At 45.4% G+C, this 21,319-nt stretch overlaps 1 protein-coding gene across 1 annotated transcript in view; it reads left to right on the top strand.

Annotated features, from left to right (window-relative positions):
* SCAI (suppressor of cancer cell invasion) overlaps positions 1 to 21,319 on the top strand; it is a 138,503-nt gene that overhangs the window by 103,317 nt on the left and 13,867 nt on the right. Inside the window, exons 11-14 of the mRNA XM_077283584.1 lie at positions 8,123 to 8,201; positions 12,296 to 12,395; positions 13,936 to 14,017; positions 19,040 to 19,112. Coding sequence (XP_077139699.1) covers positions 8,123 to 8,201; positions 12,296 to 12,395; positions 13,936 to 14,017; positions 19,040 to 19,112 — 334 coding nt within the window. The remainder of the gene's footprint in view (positions 1 to 8,122; positions 8,202 to 12,295; positions 12,396 to 13,935; positions 14,018 to 19,039; positions 19,113 to 21,319) is intronic.

Genomic DNA, 21,319 nt, shown 5'->3' with positions numbered 1-21,319 from the left:
CTCTGATATTGCTTGGGCGAACTTTTTCTCCGCTTTTTGCAGTTTTATTATGTGATCTTCTGCAGTGCTCACCCTCTCCTCCACCACCCCCATGCGTCTGTCCACCTTTTGCAGGGCTGCATTTATCTATGCTGTTTCCCCTTTTACCTCCTGCATCTGAAGGGTCAGGGTATTTAAGGACTGCTTGCCCTGAGGAGACCAGTGCAAAGACATCTCTGAGGGTGGGCTCATCTTCCTGTGTCATATCTTCAGATCCCCCCCTTTGCCCCCGCCATGCTGCTCTTCTCCCTCCCCTTCTGTACCTCATGCTGTCCTGCCGGGATCACATCCTCCTCCTCCATATCAGCTCCAGCTCCGGTTTCCTTCTCTGCCTCCTCCGCTCCTTCCACTCTGGCAAACTGCTGAAGCTTCGCCGCCACCTCCATGCGCTTCTGACATGCGGCGTTCACCTTATCAGCGTCCTCTCTGGCCTCAGCGCCATCTTGGCTGGCTCCTGCATCGCCAGCTCCCGCGTCCCTCTGCCGCCTTCTGGTCATGTCTTCACACACCGGGACCACCGCTCAGCACCGCCGCACTCCTCAGACCCTCAGCCAGCCGGTATGGGGCAGAAAAGTCCGGTCAGCAGAATCTGCACAGGATTTTTGCAGGTTAGCAGCGGGAGCGCTCTTCTATGCGTCCGCTCACATAGGCAGTCAGGACACGCCCCCAATCCTTCTTTTGAGCACTGCCGTGTGCCCAAACAGTAGTTTTCCCCAAAATTTGGGGTGTCTGTACTCTGAAGAAATTGCACAACAGAATTTGGGGTCCATTTTCTTCTGTTACCTTGTGAAAATAAAACATTTTGAGCTAAACATTTTTTTTGTGGGGAAAAATGTTGTTTTTTTCCTTTTTTAATTTTCATATCTGTTATAAACTTCTGTGAAGCACCTGGAGGTTAAAGACGCTCACCACACATCTAGATACATTCCTTAAGAGTCTAGTTTTCAAAATGGGGTCACTTGTGGTGAATTTCTACTGTTTGGGCACAACCGGGGCTCTCCAAACGTGACATGTTTTCCTCTAATTATTCCTTCCAGTTTTGACTTCCAAAAGTCAAATACCGCTTCTTCCCTTCTGAGCCCTTTTTGTGCTCCCAAACAGTAGTTTTCCTCCACATATTGGGCATTGGAGTACTTGGGAGAAATTGCATAACAAATTGTGTGGTGCGATTTCTTCTGTTGTGAAAATGCAAAATTTAGGGCTAAATGATCATTTTTGTGGGAACAATTAGTTTTTTTATTTTTACTTTTCAACATTACAAACTTCTGTGAAGCACCTAGAGGTTCAAGGTGCTCACCACACATCTAGATAAGTTCCTTGAGGGGTCTAGATTTCCAAAATGGGGTCACTTGTGGGGTGTTTCCACTGTTACGGCACATCAGGGGTTTTCCATACGCAACATGGCATCCGCTGATTATTTCAGCATATTTTGCATTCAAAAAGTCGGTGCTCCTTCCCTTCCGAGCTCTGTCGTACGTCCAAACAGAAGTTTTCCCCCACATATGGGAGAAATTGCATAATAAACATTGGGGTCCATTTTCTTCTCCGGTCACCGGTTTTTCAAATGAAAAAATTGGGATCTAATCTCCTGCTTTAGGGATAATCTCCTGCTGATGAAATACTGATTTTCTTCAGAGCATCACAGTCCAGTAAGTGACGTTGCAGGAATTCGGGTCTCTGCCCCTATATCATGCTGCTCTCAGATTACATGGCAAAAAACCTGTTGACAGATTTCCTTTTAAAGTGTAACAGGAAATGCACACCGGATGCAATAAATCTTAGACATGAAACGTGGTAATAATATGCCTGCAGACCATTAGTTATGATGTAGTCTAGCTGTGTAGTGAATTGTATCTGTAGTTGTTTTCTGCTTCCTGGCAGACCCCCTTCATTTGTACATGAGGTTAAAAAAATCATTTCTGTAAATGGATTTCATTACAAAAAATATTTAGCCTTCTATCGCCTCTATTCTGCACTATTTTTTGCCGGCTGCAGAATGAGTTAACGGAGTGTCCATCAACGATCTCCTTCAGGTTACATTATGAGAGGATGATGGGTTTTTTTTGTTTTTTTTCCCTGTGTTTTTCCGAGCTCCTTTCAGCTGATTTATGACAACAAAACACATCAAATTAAAATATGCAGAGAAATAAAGAGCCCGGAAAAGCCGAACTGTGTAAAATTTGAACTGAAATCCAAATGCAGAAATGTGTTTTAGCCTCAGATATACAGTACAGAACAAAAGTTTGGACACACTTTCTCATTTAAAGATTTTTCTGTATTTTCATGACTCTGAAAATTGTACATTCACACTGAAGGCATCAAAACCATGAATTAACACATGTGGAATTATATACTTAACGAAAACTTGTGAAACAACTGAAATTATGTCTTATATTCTAGGTTCTTCAATGTAGCCACCTTTTGCTTTGATGACTGCTTTGCACACTCTTGGCATTTTCTTGATGAGCTTCAAGAGGTAGTCACCGGAAATGGTGTTCCAACAATCTTGGAGGAGTTCCCAGAGATGCTTAGCACTTGTTGGCCCCTTTGCCTTCATTCTGCAGTCCAGCTCACCCCAAACCATCTCGATTGGGTTCAGGTCTGGTGACTGTGGAGGCCAGGTCATCTGGCGTAACACCCCATCACTCTCCTTCTTGGTCAAATAGCCCTTACACAGCCTAGAGGTGTGTTTGGGGTCATTGTCCTGTAGAAAAATAAATGATGGTCCAACTAAATGCAAACCGGATGGAATAGCATGCCGCTGCAAGATGCTGTGGTAGCCATGCTGGTTCAGAATGCCTTTAATTTTGAAGAAATCCCCAACAGTGTCACCAGCAAAGCACCCCCACACCATCACACCTCCTCCTCCATGCTTCACGGTGGGAACCAGGCATGTAGAGTCCATCCGTTCACCTTTTCTGCGTCGCACAAAGACATGGTGGTTGGAATCTAAGATCTCAAATTTGGACTCATCAGACCAAAGCACAAATTTCCACTGGTCTAATGTCCATTCCTTGTGTTCTTTAGCCCAAACAAGTCTCTTCTGCTTGTTGCCTGTCCTTAGCAGTGGTTTCTTAGCAGCTATTTTACCATGAAGGCCTGCTGCACAAAGTCTCCTCTTAACAGTTGTTGTAGAGATGTGTCTGCTGCTAGAACTCTGTGTGGCATTGACCTTGTCTCTAATCTGAGCTGCTGTTAACCTGCGATTTGAGGCTGGTGACTCGGATAAACTTATCCTCAGAAGCAGAGGTGACTCTTGGTATTCCTTTCCTGGGGCGGTCCTCATGTGTGCCAGTTTCTTTGTAGCGCTTGATGGTTTTTGCAACTGCACTTGGAGACACTTTCAAAGTTTTCCCTATTTTTCGGACTGACTAACCCTCATTTCTTAAAGTAATGATGGCCACTCGTTTTTCTTTACTTAGCTGCTTTTTTCTTGCCATAATACAAATTCTAACAGTCTATTCAGTAGGACTATTATTATTATTATTATTATTATTATTATTATTATTATTATTATTTATATAGTACCATTAATTCCATGGTGCTGTACATGAGAAAGGGGTTACATACAGGGTTATAAATATCATTTACAGTAAACAAGTTTACAGTGACAGACTGGTACAGAGGGGAGAGGACCCTGTCCTTGCGGACTTAGATTCTATGGGATAGTGGGGAAGAGACAGAAGGTCGAAGGTGCAGCAGCTCTGGCGGTGGTGAGGCGGCTGCTCTGGCGATGGCGAGGCGGCAGAATGGTTATTGTAGGCTTTCTTGAAGAGATGGGTTTTCAGGTTCCGTCTGAAGGATCCGAGGGTGGTGGATAGTCGGACTTGTTGAGGCATGGAATTCCAGAGGATGGGGGATATTCGGGAGAAATCTTGGAGGCGGTTGTGTGAGGAACGAATAAGTGTGGAGGAGAGTAGGAGGTCTTGGGAGGATCGGAGATTACGTGAGGGAAGGTATTGGGAGATTAGCTCAGAGATATAGGGAGGGGACAGGTTGTGGATGGCTTTGTAGATCAGTGTTAGTAGTTTGGACTGGATTCGTTGTGGAATTGGGAGCCAGTGGAGGGATTTGCAAAGGGGAGAAGCAGGGGAGTAGCGAGGACAGAGGTGGATTAGCCGGGCAGCAGAGTTGAGGACAGACTGGAGTGGTGCAAGAGAGTTAGCTGGGAGGCCACAGAGGGCATGCACAAGAGTCTTAGTAGATTGTGGGGTGAGGAAGGGACGGATTCTGGCAATATTTTTGAGTAGGAAGTGGCAAGAATTTGAACGTGCGGTTTGAAGGACAAGGCAAAGTCGAGAGTTACCACGAGGCAGCGCATTTCAGGTGCGGGAGAGAACGTGATACCGTTTACCATAATAGATCAGGTAGGGGGGATACATGAGATGGGAGGGAAAGAGGAGTTCGGTTTTGTCTACATTGAGTTTTAGAAAGCGAGAGGTGAAGGAGGATATGGCTGACAGACACACCGGGATTCTGAACAGAAGAGAGGCGACATCTGAGCCAGAGAGGTAGATCGGAGTGTCGTCTGCATACAGGTGGTCCTGGAAGCCATGGGACTTTGAGTTGCCCTAGGCCAAGGGTATAGATGGAAAAAAGTAGGGGCCCTTGGACAGAGCCTTGAGGGACTCCAACAGAGAGAGGGCAGGATGAGGAGGTAATGTGGGAAACGCTAAATGTGCGGTCGGAAAGGTATGAGGCAATCCAGGACAGGGCAAGGTCTTTGATGCCAAGGGAAGAAAGAATCTGTAGCAGTAGGCAGTGATCGACTGTGTCGAAAGCAGAGGACAGGTCAAGGAGGAGGATGGATAACTGTTTGTTAGCGTTGGCTGTAAGTCATTAGTAATTTTTGTAAGGGCAATTTCAGTGGAGTGGTGGGGGCGGAAGCCAGATTGGAGGTTGTCAAGGAGAGAGTTAGATGAGAGGTGGGAGGAAATTTTAGCATGGACTTGCTGCTCAAGGAGTTTTGAAGCAAACGGGAGCAGTGAAATGGGGCGGTAGCTGGGCATAGCAGTTGGGTCAAGGTTAGTTTTTTTGAGGATGGGTGTGATGGTGGCATGTTTGAAGGCAGAGGGGAAGGTACCAGAAGATAGCGATAGGTTGAAGAGATGGGTTAAGGCTGGAATGAGCATGTTAGTGAGGTTGGGGAGCAAGTAGGAGGGGATGGGGTCAAGTGCACAGGTGGTGAGGTGTGATTTGGAAAAGAGGCGAGTAAGCTCTCCTTCAGTGATGTTGGAGAGGGAGGTTATTAGGGAAGGGCAGAGGTCTGGTATATGGAGTGGTTGGGGTGGTGGAACAGTTACGGTTTGCCTTGTTTGGTCGATCTTGTTTTTGAAGTAGGTGGCAAAATCCTGGGAGGAGATGAGGGGAGTTGGAGGAGGCAGTGGTGGGCGGAGGAGGGAGTTAAATGTGCTGAACAGTTGTTTTGGGTTGTAGGATAGTGAAGATACAAGGTTAGTGAAATAGGTCTGTTTAGCGGAGGTGAGGGCTAATTTGAAGTCAAATGTAGCTTGTTTGAAAGCAGTGAAGTCGTCTGGCAGGCGTGTTTTCTTCCAACATCACTGCAACCCTGGATGCTTGTGGAAGTTTTTTTGTGAGATTGTTATGCCAAGGTTGCCTATTGGTTCGTTGCACTTTGCCATGCATGAGAGGGGCGACTGAGTCTATGGCTGATGTGAGAGTGGAGTTATTGAACGCGGTGGCGCTGTCTGTGTTGTGGAGTGAGGATATGGAGGACAGGGGTAGGAGAGAGTCTGAGAATGTCTAGATGTGCGAGGTTTCTGCGTGGATGTGGTAATGGCTGGACAGGTGGGGCAGTTGAGGAGGACAAGGATGAGAAGGTGAGTAGATGGTGGTCAGATAGGGGGAAGGGAGAGGTTGCGAGATTAGATAAGGAACAGAGGCGGGTGAAGATGAGGTCTAGTGTATGTTTGTTTGTTTGGGTGGCTGTGGAGGACCACTGGATGAGTCCAAAGGATGAAGTAAGGGCCAGTAGCTTGGAGGCTGCTGGCTGGTGGGTGTCAGTAGGGATATCAAAGTCACCCATGATGGTGGGGGATGTCAGCGGAGAGAAAGTGAAGGAGCCAGGTGGAGAACTGGTCGATGAAGGCAATGGCTGAGCCCTGTGGTCGGGATATGACAGCCATTTGGAGATTGGAGGGAGCGTAGATACAGACAGTGAACCTCGAAAGAAGGGAGGATAAGGGAGGGTGGGGGTTGGATAGGGTTGAAAACAGTTTTTAGAAAGGATACCCACACCTCCACCATGTCTCTTGCCAGAGTGAGGACTGTGGGTAAATTGGAGGCCAAAGTAACTCAGTGCTGCAGGCGAGGCCGCGTCATCGGGTGTCAGCCAGGTCACAGTGAGGGCCAGGAAGGAAAGGTTGCGAGACGTAAAGAGATCATGGATCACGTGGAGCTTGTTGCATATAGAGCGGGGATTAAAAAGTGCCCCAGAGAGAGGAAGCAGAGGGGTGGGGGTCAGTGGCATAGATTTTAAGTGTGAGGGGTTGCGATAGTTTCTCATAGTGTGAGAAGGATAGGGGGAGGATTAGTGATGAATGAGGTGGGAGGGGTAAGAGAGAGGGGAGATAGTTATGTGGTTTGAGGTTGCGAGAGTATGGGGTTACTGGAGGAGAGTGAGGATTAGTGGAGGGGAAATGTGAGCATGGTTAAAGAGCAGGGGAGAAAAAGGCAAGTAAAGTTAGAATACAGTGATTAGTCTTACCGTTTGGCCGATTTCTGGACTATTTTTGGTATATTTCTGATGTTACACTTAAAAGATGTCACTTCAAATGATGTCACATCTGACCAAGGTCAAATCTGACCCGCTCCATGCAACTTAGACCATTCAAATGACCAAGAAATGAAGCCAGGTGAGACAGGGAGGGGAGGAAGGAGGTGGAGCACAGTCCACAGCAGGGGACAATTAGCAGATTGCAGTTAATACAACATTTGACTACCAAAGATGAAGAAAGAGGCAGGAGAAGATCAAAAGATGGGGCTAGGTGTGAGGAGCACAGATATGTCAATATGCAGTCAGAAACATTATCAGAATGATACAGGAATTAAAGTCAGGGAAAAAGAAGCAACATACCACTTAAAAAAGAGGGATAGAAGTACATGGGATTTAGGGGTGCAGTGGCTATTCCAGAGAAGGAGATTGTTCAGACGTACCAGCAGTTATGTATCCACCAGACTTCTGCACAACACAACTGATGGTCCCAACACCATTTATAAGGCAAGAAATCACACTTATTAAACCTGACAGGGCACACCTGTGAAGCGAAAACCATTCCCGGTGACTACCTCTTGAAGCTCATTAAGAGAATGCCAAGAGTGTGCAAAGCAGTCATCAAAGCAAAAGGTGGCTACTTTGAAGAACCTAGAATATAAGACATAGCAAAAAAGTGTGAAACAACTGAAATTAAGTATATAATTCCACGTGTTCATTCATAGTTTTGATGCCTTCAGTGTGAATTTACAATTATCATAGAATCTTTAAATCAAATGCCTAGCTCCTTAGGCATGTGTGTAGTCTAGGGGGAGGGTAGAATAACTTGCAAGTGTAGGGGACTGGCCATTCGCTTTTGATTTAGATTTATGATGGGGTGTGTGTATGTGTGTGTGTATATATATATATATGTGTGTGTGTATATATATATATGTGTGTATATGTATATATATATATATATATATATATATATATATATATATATATATATATATATATATATATATATATATATATATATATATATATATATATATATATGCATATGTATGTGTATATATATATATATATATATATATATATATATATATATATATGCATATGTGTGTGTATATATATATATATATATATATATGCATATGTATATATATATATATATATATATATATATATATATATATATGCATATGTATATATATATATATATACTTTGTAATTTATATTATCATTATTATTAAATTGTTATTTTAATAAATAAAATATTTTATTTAATAATAAATAAAATACTATATTATGATTATTAATTATAATTTTCCAATGTATTCTCCTCTTCATTGTTTTCTTTTGTAGGAGCTGCCTGCAAACAGTGCCCTCCTGATATACTTATCTGCCACGGGCGTCTTTCCTACAGGTCGCTCTGACTATGAAGGTACGATAAAGGAATGCTCCCTGTCATTCACAGGGCTCCAATTCTCTTTATTCCATGCTGTGTGGGCGCCTCACTGCTGGAGCAGCCTGACCTTGCATGTACAGGACTGCTTGCCTTGAGCATTACTAATTTGCTGCTTTGTGATCCAGGCCCCTCCAGTGGTGCAGGGGCTGACACTACATTCATATCCTAACATGGCGGCCGCTGCTCATCTGTCTCATCACCTCTCATTAACGCAAAGCAGTCCACTTCCAACACCGCAGCTCTTTTTCTTTAGCGTTTGCTAAATATCTCTAGGAAAACTTTAGTCTTAGAATCCCTGAAGCCCCCTTTAATGCTTTACTTCTATGGTGGAAGTCTTCTATGGTGGAAGTGGGGGATTAAGTTTCATTCTCCCTGCAGTCAATCACTCAGAGTGCTCACTATACAGTGACCGCTGCTATAATCACATCCCGGCACGTAGAGTGACCACCTGCGATGCAGCTTGTGCGGAGAGGGATGTCGGTCAAGGAGCTGGGGAATGGCAGCGCTCCCTGCATTGCTTTGATGATTGGCAGCAGGCGGCTTGCAGCGAGGATAGGACTTCATTTTCTCTCTGCAGCTGAACTTCCAGTTAAAATGCTGAACATGTTGAAGGTACAAACCCAATTTTTTTTTTTTTTTTTTACCTCCCCCCCCCCCCCCCCCTTCCTTCCCCCGAGTGGTTTCTCTAATATGTTCCCAGCTGCTGTCTTCCGCCCTGGTCCCACTCGCTGGGCTGGCGAGACGTCATCTATGTGCCACAGAGAGAACCTCATGCCTGCCTGGTGAACCAAACAGGGCGCCGGGGAACTCTGTAAATTTGTGCAGCTCCTGTCTACGACCACAAGGCACGAACCGGGGTTGGGCAAATTGATACACTCCTCCCTAGCATCAGGCATATATAAAATGTCTGAATGGCCAATTTGCACCAGAAACGCCGAAGATGAAAGGTAGATGAAGGTAACAGCTATTAGGTATATGACGAACGCATTTCACAACGAGCTGTTTGACCCCTGATCTTGAAACAGAACAGATATCAAAGATCTGCATCCATAAATCACCTCCATCAGCTGGATTAAACATGCATTCCTTTATCTGCAGCATGCTATCCATTGCCACGCTCCAGTTTGCATGGCTGAACACCGCTGAGCATGGCAGACAGTTGTAGATCTGCAGCTGCCTCTTCACGGACTGCAGACTTAGAGGAGAATAGATGTATTATTTCTTACTACTGCGGCCGGTACAGAGTGCTGCTATTTACTTGTCACACAGTTGTGATTATCTTTATACTTCACATTAGGTTCTTGCAGACACACAGCCAAGCACTGGAAAAGGATTTTATACCAAATTTAGTTAGAACCGGGTAACCCAACTTGTATGATAGTGGTGGTTTCATGATGTTGTACTCAAAAGATTATCCCCCAGGAGATTTCTGAGAGAGGTCCGCTAATCAGTATGCTGGACCCTGGTCCCACAACGGCCAGGTCGGTATTCTGTGACTGCTTAACAAGAGCCTTGCGATCCTTCTCCTACCTGACAACATACCGCGATCCTCCTCTGATTACTAGCCTGGCGCAATTTAATAATTACGGTCTGAGGCATGCACAATGCCATGTCCGGCCGGCCAATCAGAAGAACTGTGGCTTCTGGGGAGTAAGAGGCGTTTCGCAGAGCTCATGTTCAACAGCCACACAATAATAACCAAGCTGCTGTGTTTAGTGCCTGGTAAGGGCTTGCTCACATTTTCCTACTGAGGAGTGGGGGGCTCTGATTCTGAAGAAATGGCAGTCAGTGGACGAGAGAGGGAAGTGTATGGCCACCTCATAGCAATGCTGAACAGAGACAACGCTCAAATAAACCTGACAATTATCTTCTATATGCTATATGGTCTGATATTGCCCTTACAACTAAGAAATATATAAAGAAGTCTTCATGTCCCTTGAAGTCAGTTGTCTCCTCATTATTCTTCTCTTCCTCAATCTTCTCCCTCTTCTCCTCCTCATTCTTCTCCCTCTTCTCCTCATTCTTCTCCCTCTTTTCCACCTCATTCTTTTTCTCACTCTTTTCCACCTCATTCTTCTTCTCCCTCTTTTCCACCTCATTCTTCTTCTCACTCTTTTCTGCCACAACACATCCAGGGATTGCCTGTTTGGTAACATGCAGATGCAGACACTCCAACATATTATTCGAGCACGAAGAAGACTCTGCTAGCACCCGAGCATGCTCAGATAACACCTTATCCCGGCACGTTCCCTCATCACTAATGTTGAGTGTGCAGCAGGGAAACCCAAGGCTGTGAAAGACAAAGGCTAAGTTCACACTGTGTATACAAAAACAAAATAAGATAATGGCTAAAAAGCCATGGCCAGCTCACCGATCCTTGCAGGCGCATGGAGCTTCGTCTCGGATCCAGACGAGGGATAATTACAAAGTAGAAACAGAAGGTGCTCCAGCTCCAATAAAAGAGATTCTTTATTAATGGTTAAAATCCAGTGACATAATAAATCCTTGCTGTAATACAAATGTGGGGGTACAGAGCCCATGCAACGCGTTTCGATCGCTGCCGATCTTAATGCATGCTTCAACAAAGAAACAGTGACTATTTTATAAAAATAATGAACCAATACAATGCTGAGTTCAGATCACATGACTTGTACCACAGATTTGGCATTTATAAAAATAATGAACCAATACAATGCTGAGTTCAGATCACATGACTTGTACCACAGATTTGGCATTGAAATTATGTACCATTATTGCTAACTTTCCATTTCCCTTTGTCTTTTCTTTTTTTCTATGTTTTTTTTTTTTTTTTTAATATCATAATAATTTTTTATGTATTTAATGTTTTATAAATTTATATGAATGTTCCATTTTTGCATTGCTTGAGCAGGACTATTTCATTTGCCAAATCTGTGGTACAAGTCATGTGATCTGAACTCAGCATTGTATTGGTTCATTATTTTTATAAAATAGTCACTGTTTCTTTGTTGAAGCATGCATTGATTAAGATCGGCAGCGATCGAAACGCGTTGCATGGGCTCTGTACCCCCACATTTGTATTACAGCAAGGCTTTATTATGTCACTGGATTTTAACCATTAATAAAGAATCTCTTTTATTGGAGCTGGAGCACCTTCTGTTTCTACTTTGTAAGTTCACACTGGGCGGTTTTGCAGCGTTTTTCTAGGCAAATTTTCAACTGCGTTTTACAGCACCAGCAAAGCCTATGAGATGTCAGAAATCTCATTCAGTGTTTTTTTTTGTTGTTGTTGGTTTGTTTTTTTATCAGGATTTTGTGCTTTGCATGTTTTTACCCAGTAGAGCATGTCCCTTCTTTCAGCAATGGGTGTTGAAAAAATGCAGGTATCGGGCGCTGCAATGTTTTTTGGGGTAATATCTCGTTCTTTGGAATAGGACTTTTTTTTTCTGCAACTTCTTTCCTGCCAAGAGATCGGGTTTTGCTGCAGTGTGAACTTACCCTAACTGCAAAACTGTAAAAAAAAAAAAAAAAAAAAAAAATCCCCAAAGATGGAAAACTCTTTATTTCTGGTAACTGGATCCCTGGTGAACTATTCTAGACATTTGCTGGCGATGGTTGTGAGACGGAGCCGCACATACAGCATGGGTCTCTTAGGCTTTCTTTTATTGCAGTGCGTGTGGAGATGTCTTGAGGAACAATCTGTTATTGTAGGGGATTGGAAATATACTTGGTTATGTATGTATATTTGTCATATTTTATTAGTCTTAAAAAAAAAAAAAAAAAAAAAAAAAGTAGTAATAACCTAATGTCATATGGCTTTGTGCATTCACAGGTTGTCACATTCATTTGCTCAGGGGTGCAAGTCTTTCTGTACGTCACATTTTTATGCAATTAAGTTTTATTTCTGGTTTTCGAAACTTCCCAAACAAAAAAAAAGTTTTCAAATTGATCTATAGCGGATATTATGCAGGCAGACTGTGTACCCTTGACCCTGGAGTCTGACATTTCAAGCTGCCTGGGTGGTATGCATGATGCATGCGGAGGATGGGGAGGTTTCTAGCTGAAGCTGCTTTGTTGCTAAATCGTTGCAGGTCCTTACGATTTTGGAGGGGTCCTAACCAACAGTAATCGAGATGTGGTCAATGGTGACGCTTTACACAAGAGGAATCAGACTTACAAAGAAATGCACTGGTGAGGGGAATTTTTTATATCTCATAGTTGAGTCTTCTTGGCCAGTTGTGCCTATGTATCAACCATTATATTGTTGTGATTGAGAGCACCATGACTCTGACGTTAAGATTGGGGCTACACAGCGACTCTGGCCGCCACTCAAGTCGCACGGTCAATGTTTGCTGTGGATTGACGCTACTTAGCAACGTAAGCTATGTGAATGGGGTTGTATGGCGCCACTGCAAGCAAGGCGCCACTGCAAGCAAGGCGCCACTGCAAGCAAGGCGCCACTGCAAGCAAGGCGCCACTGCAAGCAAGGCGCCACTGCAAGCAAGGCGCCACTGCAAGCAAGGCGCCACTGCAAGCAAGGCGCCACTGCAAGCAAGGCGCCACTGCAAGCAAGGCGCCACTGCAAGCAAGGCGCCACTGCAAGCAAGGCGCCACTGCAAGCAAGGCGCCACTGCAAGCAAGGCGCCACTGCAAGCAAGGCGCCACTGCAAGCAAGGCGCCACTGCAAGCAAGGCGCCACTGCAAGCAAGGCGCCACTGCAAGCAAGGCGCCACTGCAAGCAAGGCGCCAAGTCAGAAGCAGTTGGATTTTTGTGACTTGTTGCTTTCGCAACACAGTGCAACCCCATTCACTTACATTATGCCAAAGTTTTCCCAGCCTAAAAATAAAGTTACATTGGATCTTTTAGCTGTTTTTTTTTTTCTGGAATCTAAGAGCAGTATGCTGAGGCTCCGATTCCAGCTATTTCACTTATTGGGCTGTGTGTTGCTGTTTCAATCAAATCAGTGTTTTCTCAACAGGAGATTATCACTACAGGACTAGGAATAAGCTGGTCTCCAGTAAATGTCTTTTCATGGCTAACCAGTGTTTGGTAATGGCCAAATGACTGTGACCACCCTAGGCTCCTAGTATCATTGCTCCTCTTTAAAATCCATTTTAACTTACCACTGCAGTCACAGTAGCCACAGAGGTCGGTGGCCGAACTTCTGGCACCACCGCACAGCAGTAGGATCAAGGATGGCAGTCGTACGACATGTCACCACTGATTGTCTGCAGCAGTCATCGCTTGATGTACGTGACTGGATAACTGAGTGAATGTTACTGTTCTGATTATCAACGCTGAGCTCAGATTATTATTTTTTTTAATTATTTTAATTGAATATTTTCTTATTTCCATGCTTTCAGGACTGGTGTAGAAAGCCTGATAGTCCTGCTTCCCTCACAGTGATTAACAGCTATTTCTTTGTGTGTAGGGCAAGCTGTCAATCACTGTGTGGGCGGGGACAGCAGGACTCGCAGGCTTTTTCTGTGAGTCCTGACAGCAATTTTATACAAATGTCTAATAATATTAACTCCAGATCATAGACTTGTCCGCTGTGGATTATCCTCCTGCTGGCGGTGTCTAATGTGGCTGAGGACCGCTTTCTTCTGAGGCGGCACACGACTAGCCCTCCATCACAGAAGTGCCGGGGCTTAACCATATTGTCATACTGTCCAGTTTAATCCGCCGGCTCCGGCATACAAGTTACGGAAACCTTTGTTTTTCTTCTAGCCTTCATCCCGGGGATCTGTACCCTTACACCAGGAAACCCTTATTTATTATCGTGGATTCCTCAAACAGCGTGGCATACAAGGTATTTTTTGTGTTATTTGACTATATTTCAGGTTTTTTCATGTTTGTATTTTTTATGTGCTCACCCATCTTCATTGAAACTTCATGGGACTAATGACCCATTCGGCCAATTCAGCAACTTAAAGTACATTGTCAGATTCTGCATGCATTATCTCTTCTTAATAATCACAACTGGCGCAGATCATGTATTTATGGCGTGTGGTAATTTTTTTTTATATGCCGTAAGCACCTCTGATAGTAGCACATCTTTTGGATTTTATTGCTTCTTTAGCGGGATTGTTTATCACAGAGTACCTCTTGTACCAATATTTAATCACCCACCTCCCCATATCCATCTCCACTTGAAATTCCATGTTGTGAAGTAGCAAAAACATGAAAAATGCTATGGTTATGTTTCCTTGAGGGTTTGAATCAGTTCATGTAAAGAACATGCCTACAAATGTTAAAAGTTGGGGTGTGTGTTTGTTTTTTTGTAAAGCAAACCACAAATTGGACAAAATAACTGAAAACTTCAGTGTGTATAACTATTCACCCCCTAAAGTCAGTACTGTGTAGAGCCTCCTTTTGCGGTAATTACAGCTGCAAGTCGCTTTGGATAAGTCTGTATGAGCTTTCCACATCTGGCCATTGGGATTTTTGCCCATTCCTCAAGGCAAAACCGCTCCAGCCCCTTCATGTTAGATGGTTTGTTTCTCTGGTGAACAGCAATCTTCACGTCTGACCACAGATTCCCAATTGGATTATGGTCTGAGCTGTGACTCGGCCGCCACTGCAAAACATTTACATGTTTCCCCTTAAACCACTCGAGTGTTCCTTTTAGCAGTATGTTTTGGGTCACTGTTTTGTTGGAAGGTGAATCTCTGTCCCCAATCCCTGACAGACTGAAACTTGTTTTGCTCACAAATATCTCTGTATTTCACACCGCCCATCTTCCCCTCCACTCAGAACATTCTCCCCGTCCCTGCTGCAGAAAAACATCCCCACATAATGATGCTGCCACCACCATGTTTCACTGTGGTTATGGTGTTCTTGAGGTGATGAGCTCTGTTGCAATTTGGTCTCCTCTTACAACAGCACCTTCCTCCATACATTTGGTGAGTCTCCCACATGTCTTTTAGAAAATTCAAAACAAGCCTTACATTTTTTTTTGTGTGTAAGTAAAGGCTTTTTCTGCCCACAATTCCATAAAGTCCAGTTTATCAAATTATAACATTATTCAATCCATATGTTAAATGCCATGAAAAAAAAAAAGTTGAAGCTTGCATATTGCTCATTGTTTTTGGTAACTGCACATCCTAAGTGCCCAAAATGGCACCAATTAAAATCTACTTCTCGGCAGGCAAAAATTTCTCACGCGGCTCAGTCAATGGAAAACATAACGTTGCAGGTGTCAAAAATTGGCCAAACAAACTCTTAAAAAAAATAATGTGATAAAAAAAATAAACATATCCCAATTTATACTACCGTAGTTTGGTGTGGCCATAGTCGTATGGACCTGGACAATCGTATGGCTGTGAAAACAAACTCCAAAAAACAATTGTGGAATTGTGTGCGTTTCTCCCCCCCATTTCACTCCATTCCTGTTTTTCAGTACATTATATGGTAGAATTGAAGATCACAAAAAAAAAACAACAAACAAAGTCGTCATACAGCTATATCGGCGGAAAAAACACGAGCGCAAAAAATGAAAAGGGGTATGCCGTGTGTGTCCAGCAGATGCACAAAATGTAAAGGGGTATACTATATGTGTCCGGCAGGTGCTAAAAATGACAAGGGGTATGCCGTGAGTGTCCGGCAGGTGATAAAAATGGAAAGGGGTATGCCGTGTGTCTGGCAGGTGCACAAAATGTAAAGGGGTATGCCATGTGTGTCCGGCAGGTGCTAAAAATGAAAAGGGGTATGCCGTGTGTGTCCGGCAGGTGCTAAAAATGAAAAGGGGTATGCCATGTGTGTCCGGCAGGTGCTAAAAATGAAAAGGGGTATGCCGTGTGTGTCCAGCAGGTGATAAAAATGAAAAGGGGTATGCCGTGTGTCTCCAGCAGGTGATAAAAACGGAAAGGGGTATGCCGTGAGTGTCCGGCAGGTGATAAAAATGGATATCTGGCGGCTTGTGTTCCCATACATATGTGCCATTACTGGGCAGTGCTGGGTATGACGCTCGGGTCAGTACTGTGATTAGCACCGGGGGTACACTGATAGCTGGCGGCTTGTGTTCCCATACATATGTGCCATTACTGGGCAGTGCTGTGTATGACGCTCGGGTCAGTACTGTGATTAGCACCGGGGGTACGCTGACATCTGGCGGCTTGTGTTCCCATACATATGTGCCATTACTGGGCAGTGCTGGGTATGACGCTCGGGTCAGTACTGTGATTAGCACCGGGGGTACACTGATAGCTGGCGGCTTGTGTTCCCATACATATGTGCCATTACTGGGCAGTGCTGGGTATGACGCTCGGGTCAGTACTGTGATTAGCACCGGGGGTACACTGATAGCTGGCGGCTTGTGTTCCCATACATATGTGCCATTACTGGGCAGTGCTGTGTAGGACGCTCGGGTCAGTACTGTGATTAGCACCGGGGGTACGCTGACATCTGGCGGCTTGTGTTCCCATACATATGTGCCATTACTGGGCAGTGCTGGGTATGACGCTCGGGTCAGTACTGTGATTAGCACCGGGGGTACACTGATAGCTGGCGGCTTGTGTTCCCATACATATGTGCCATTACTGGGCAGTGCTGTGTATGACGCTCGGGTCAGTACTGTGATTAGCACCGGGGGTACACTGATAGCTGGCGGCTTGTGTTCCCATACATATGTGCCATTACTGGGCAGTGCTGGGTATGACGCTCGGGTCAGTACTGTGATTAGCACCGGGGGTACACTGATAGCTGGCGGCTTGTGTTCCCATACATATGTGCCATTACTGGGCAGTGCTGTGTATGACGCTCGGGTCAGTACTGTGATTAGCACCGGGGGTACGCTGACATCTGGCGGCTTGTGTTCCCATACATATGTGCCATTACTGGGCAGTGCTGGGTATGACACTCGGGTCAGTACTGTGATTAGCACCGGGGGTACACTGATAGCTGGCGGCTTGTGTTCCCATACATATGTGCCATTACTGGGCAGTGCTGGGTATGACGCTCGGGTCAGTACTGTGATTAGCACCGGGGGTACGCTGACAGCTGGTGGCTTGTGTTCCCATACATATGTGCCATTACTGGGCAGTGCTGTGTATGACGCTCGGGTCAGTACTGTGATTAGCACCGGGGGTACACTGATAGCTGGCGGCTTGTGTTCCCATACATATGTGCCATTACTGGGCAGTGCTGTGTATGACGCTCGGGTCAGTACTGTGATTAGCACCGGGGGTACGCTGACATCTGGCGGCTTGTGTTCCCATACATATGTGCCATTACTGGGCAGTGCTGGGTATGACGCTCGGGTCAGTACTGTGATTAGCACCGGGGGTACACTGATAGCTGGCGGCTTGTGTTCCCATACATATGTGCCATTACTGGGCAGTGCTGTGTAGGACGCTCGGGTCAGTACTGTGATTAGCACCGGGGGTACGCTGACATCTGGCGGCTTGTGTTCCCATACATATGTGCCATTACTGGGCAGTGCTGGGTATGACGCTCGGGTCAGTACTGTGATTAGCACCGGGGGTACACTGATAGCTGGCGGCTTGTGTTCCCATACATATGTGCCATTACTGGGCAGTGCTGTGTATGACGCTCGGGTCAGTACTGTGATTAGCACCGGGGGTACGCTGACAGCTGGTGGCTTGTGTTCCCATACATATGTGCCATTACTGGGCAGTGCTGTGTATGACGCTCGGGTCAGTACTGTGATTAGCACCGGGGGTAAGCTGATAGCTGGCGGGCTCGCTGCTTCCTGCAGTTGGGCACAGGGTGATATTACGGGGGCATTGTTAGTAGCGCCGGCAGCCACAGCTGTGACAAACTGCTCTCGGCGTCTCCTGTCCGCGCAGGATTGAATGTGACAGACGTGGAGGCCGGCCAATGGAGCCACTTACTGTAGTCATAGTTGGCACAGATCTGCAGCTTGTCAGTCCCATGGAAAAGAGAAAGGTATTGTACCATGAAAGGTTTGTTTTTTTCCCCATCGTGATTTCAGGTAAGACCAGGTGGCCGGTTCATGTTTCGCCCCGTGCCTCCCTCCCGCCAGCTGTACACATTAATGTCTGCTGATCCTGCCAACAGTCTGTGCCTCCTAATTGCTCCATGATGGCAGATGTTGGGGGAAGCATGGACGGGGCACAGAATGGGGGGGGGGGTGTGGTGACGGCTAGTCTCCCTCTTTCGGTCATGCCCACCTGGCAGATCATGCATGTCGTTGAGGCTGTCGAGGGAGGTGACTGTCTGCTGGAGGGCGACTCTTATGCCCAGCTTTACTCTATCTTTTCAGCCTAAACTGTTTTAAACAGGGATTCTTTGTTAAAGGGATCAGTCACTTGTTTTTGCTACCCAATCTGAGATCAGCATGATGTAGGGGCAGAGACCCTGATTCTGGTGATGTATCACTTACTGGACTGCTTTCTGTAGTTTTGATAAAATCCCTGTTTTATCGGCCACAGATCTAACAGTTCTCTGAATGCTGACCCCTGTATTACCCCACCCACAACCCTGATAGGCAATTTTCTGCCTAAGCACAGTGTAAACAGGAGGCTGCCAATCAAATCTGTGTTTATTTTAAAAAAAAATTATGAAATTTTTTGGTTTGTGTTGTACCTGTCAGTACTGACTATCTATAGAATGAAATATGCTCATCTCCAGTGTTTGGGACTGGCAGCAATGGGAAATGTGAGATTCAAGTGCTGGACAGTGGCAGCCGTGGATACCATATAACCGTGACTATACATTCCTTCATGTTAGCCAAGATTAGAATACCTACTTGTAAATGTATAAAGTCTACTCCTTTTGTAATATTTTATTATCTTTTGTATTTGCACTTTACATGGTTTTATTTATTTTTTTAAATTATTTTTGTCCCCAGAATTTCACCAATCTGTTTGGCCAGCCTCTGGTTTGCCTGCTTTCTCCGACTGCATATCCTAAGGCTTTCCAAGGTATAGTGAAAATGCTGCATATTTATGCAATGTTTTTAAAATTGTAAAAGATTGTGCATAGAAAGGCAACCGGGAACCTGTCGGAAAGCTGATGCTGCCCTAACCACTGCAAGGTACGCACGATGGGTCCAAGGATGTTGCTTGGGCACCAAGAGGGGCAGAGCGCGGGGGAGGTGCGGAGGGGGCAGAGCGTAGGGGAGGTGCAGAGGAGGCAGAGCGTAGGGGAGGTGCAGAAGGGGCAGAGCATAGAGGGGTTGCAGAGGGAACAGCAATGGGGAGGTGCAGAGGGGGCATATCGTAGAGGAGGGAGAGTGTAGGGGTGGTAAAGAGGGGGCAGGGTGCAGAGCGTAGGGGAGGTGCAGAGGAGGCAGAGCGTAGGGGAGGTGCAGAGGAGGCAGAGCGTGGGGGAGGTGCAGAGGAGGTAGAGTGTAGGGGAGGTGCAGAGGAGGCAGAGCGTAGGGGAGGTGCAGAAGGGGCAGAGCATAGATGGGTTAAAGAGGGAACAGCAATGGGGAGGTGCAGAGGGGGCATATCGTAGAGGAGGGAGAGTGTAGGTGGTAAAGAGGGGGCAGGGTGCAGAGCGTAGGGGGGGTTGCTGAGGGGGCAGAGCGTAGGTGGTGTTGCAGATGGGCAATTGTAGTGGAGGTGAGCGTGGAGGGGGCCATCGCAGAGGGATGCAGACTTCTGTAGTTGGATTTGGCTAGTTTTAGCATATTTTTTATCTTGAGATTTGATATTCTTCAATACCCCACAATGCAGTCCGCTATATGACAGCTGAGTCCGCAGCTAGTCTATTGTGTGGTGGATTCGGCAGTGCAGCAAAGTTTTTAAAGGTAATCGTGAAAGAGATGTAAGCAAAACCCTAAGGCTATGTGCCCATGTTGCTTTCTTTTTTTAAGCGTTTTTGCCGCGTTTGCCCGCTGTGGAAACGCTATAAGAAAAAAGCTTACAAAACGCATCCCATTATTTTTAATGGCATTCCGCAATTGTTGTGCCCATGCTGTGTTTTTTTCCACAGCGGAAACGCATCGCGGAAAAATATGCAGCATGTTAATTAATTTTGCAGAATCGCGGTGATTGTATTGGGACACATGAAAAAAACCAAAACATGAAAAACGCGACAAATGCAAAAAAAACGAGCTAGAAAAATGCGAGCGGATTTCCTGGCAAGGGTGTCCGGTTTTGATAAGGAAAATTCTGCTTAGATTCTGCAACGTGGGCGCATAACCTTATAATGATTTTATCTTTTTTTGATGAGTGAAAAGCAGATCTCTTTCCTATTAAAGCTCTGCTCCCCTCGGTAGATCCCGGCAGACCTTGTTAGTCAGCGGGGTCCGTCAGTGCTGCTGTTGGCTCCAGCCCAGATTCCATTAGTGGTTTCCATTATACATGGGAGTCCAGGGTGCTAATGTGAGCGGAGCCTTTATTGCTCCCATACTGGGTAAAGCCTTATTATAAGAGGAATCTATTCTAAATTGCCTCCTGGTGGTGAAAATGCCACGAAAAGCACAAATCAGGCCAGGAAGTTTCTCCTTATTACTAGGGCGACCATCTATACCCAAATGATCATCGGACCAAATGTTTTCTAATCTTTGAGACTTTTTTTTTTTTTTTACTACCTTTTTTTTGAGTGTAAAGTTGTGAAAGATAGAAGTACAAGTATGGCCCAGTAACTAAGAAATAATCTGCAGCCACACGAAGCACAAAGTGGTCTAGATATCATGGGGTTAAAATAACTCTGGCATGTATTGGATTACCTCGGCCCCTCTGACGGTGGGTGAATGGGGGATAAAGCCTTTGTACTTCTGCCAAGTCAGCGGATCCTGCTGGTGGCAACCCAGCCTGTCGGGGGCTCACACCAATATTCCTGGCTTCCTTCTACTCCTGGGATCCGTGACCTTAAGTAAGCCGCACCGTAAGCCATGATTCACACTGGCGTCAGTACAGACGCACGCAGCGTGCCAGGACGATGGCTGTGAAGAAAAAAGAACACTTCTAAGGATACGACTGCAGCCATCCCTGTTTCGCAAATACGGGGTTAACACTGCATGCCCAGAACGCCACTTAAAAATGTAGCTTAAAATCAGAATTCACCTTTTTATTGTTTTGTTTAACCTTTTAGTAACCAGGCATATGATTTGGCCTTTTAAAGGGGGTTTCAGAAAACCCCTGGCAATAATAATAATGGCACAAAACTGTGCTTTATT

This window comes from Ranitomeya variabilis, chromosome 2 (assembly GCF_051348905.1).
Source record: "Ranitomeya variabilis isolate aRanVar5 chromosome 2, aRanVar5.hap1, whole genome shotgun sequence".
Classification (NCBI taxonomy): Eukaryota; Metazoa; Chordata; class Amphibia; order Anura; family Dendrobatidae; genus Ranitomeya; species Ranitomeya variabilis.
Note: the sequence above shows the minus strand (reverse complement) of the source record. Positions and strands in the feature narration are given on the sequence as shown.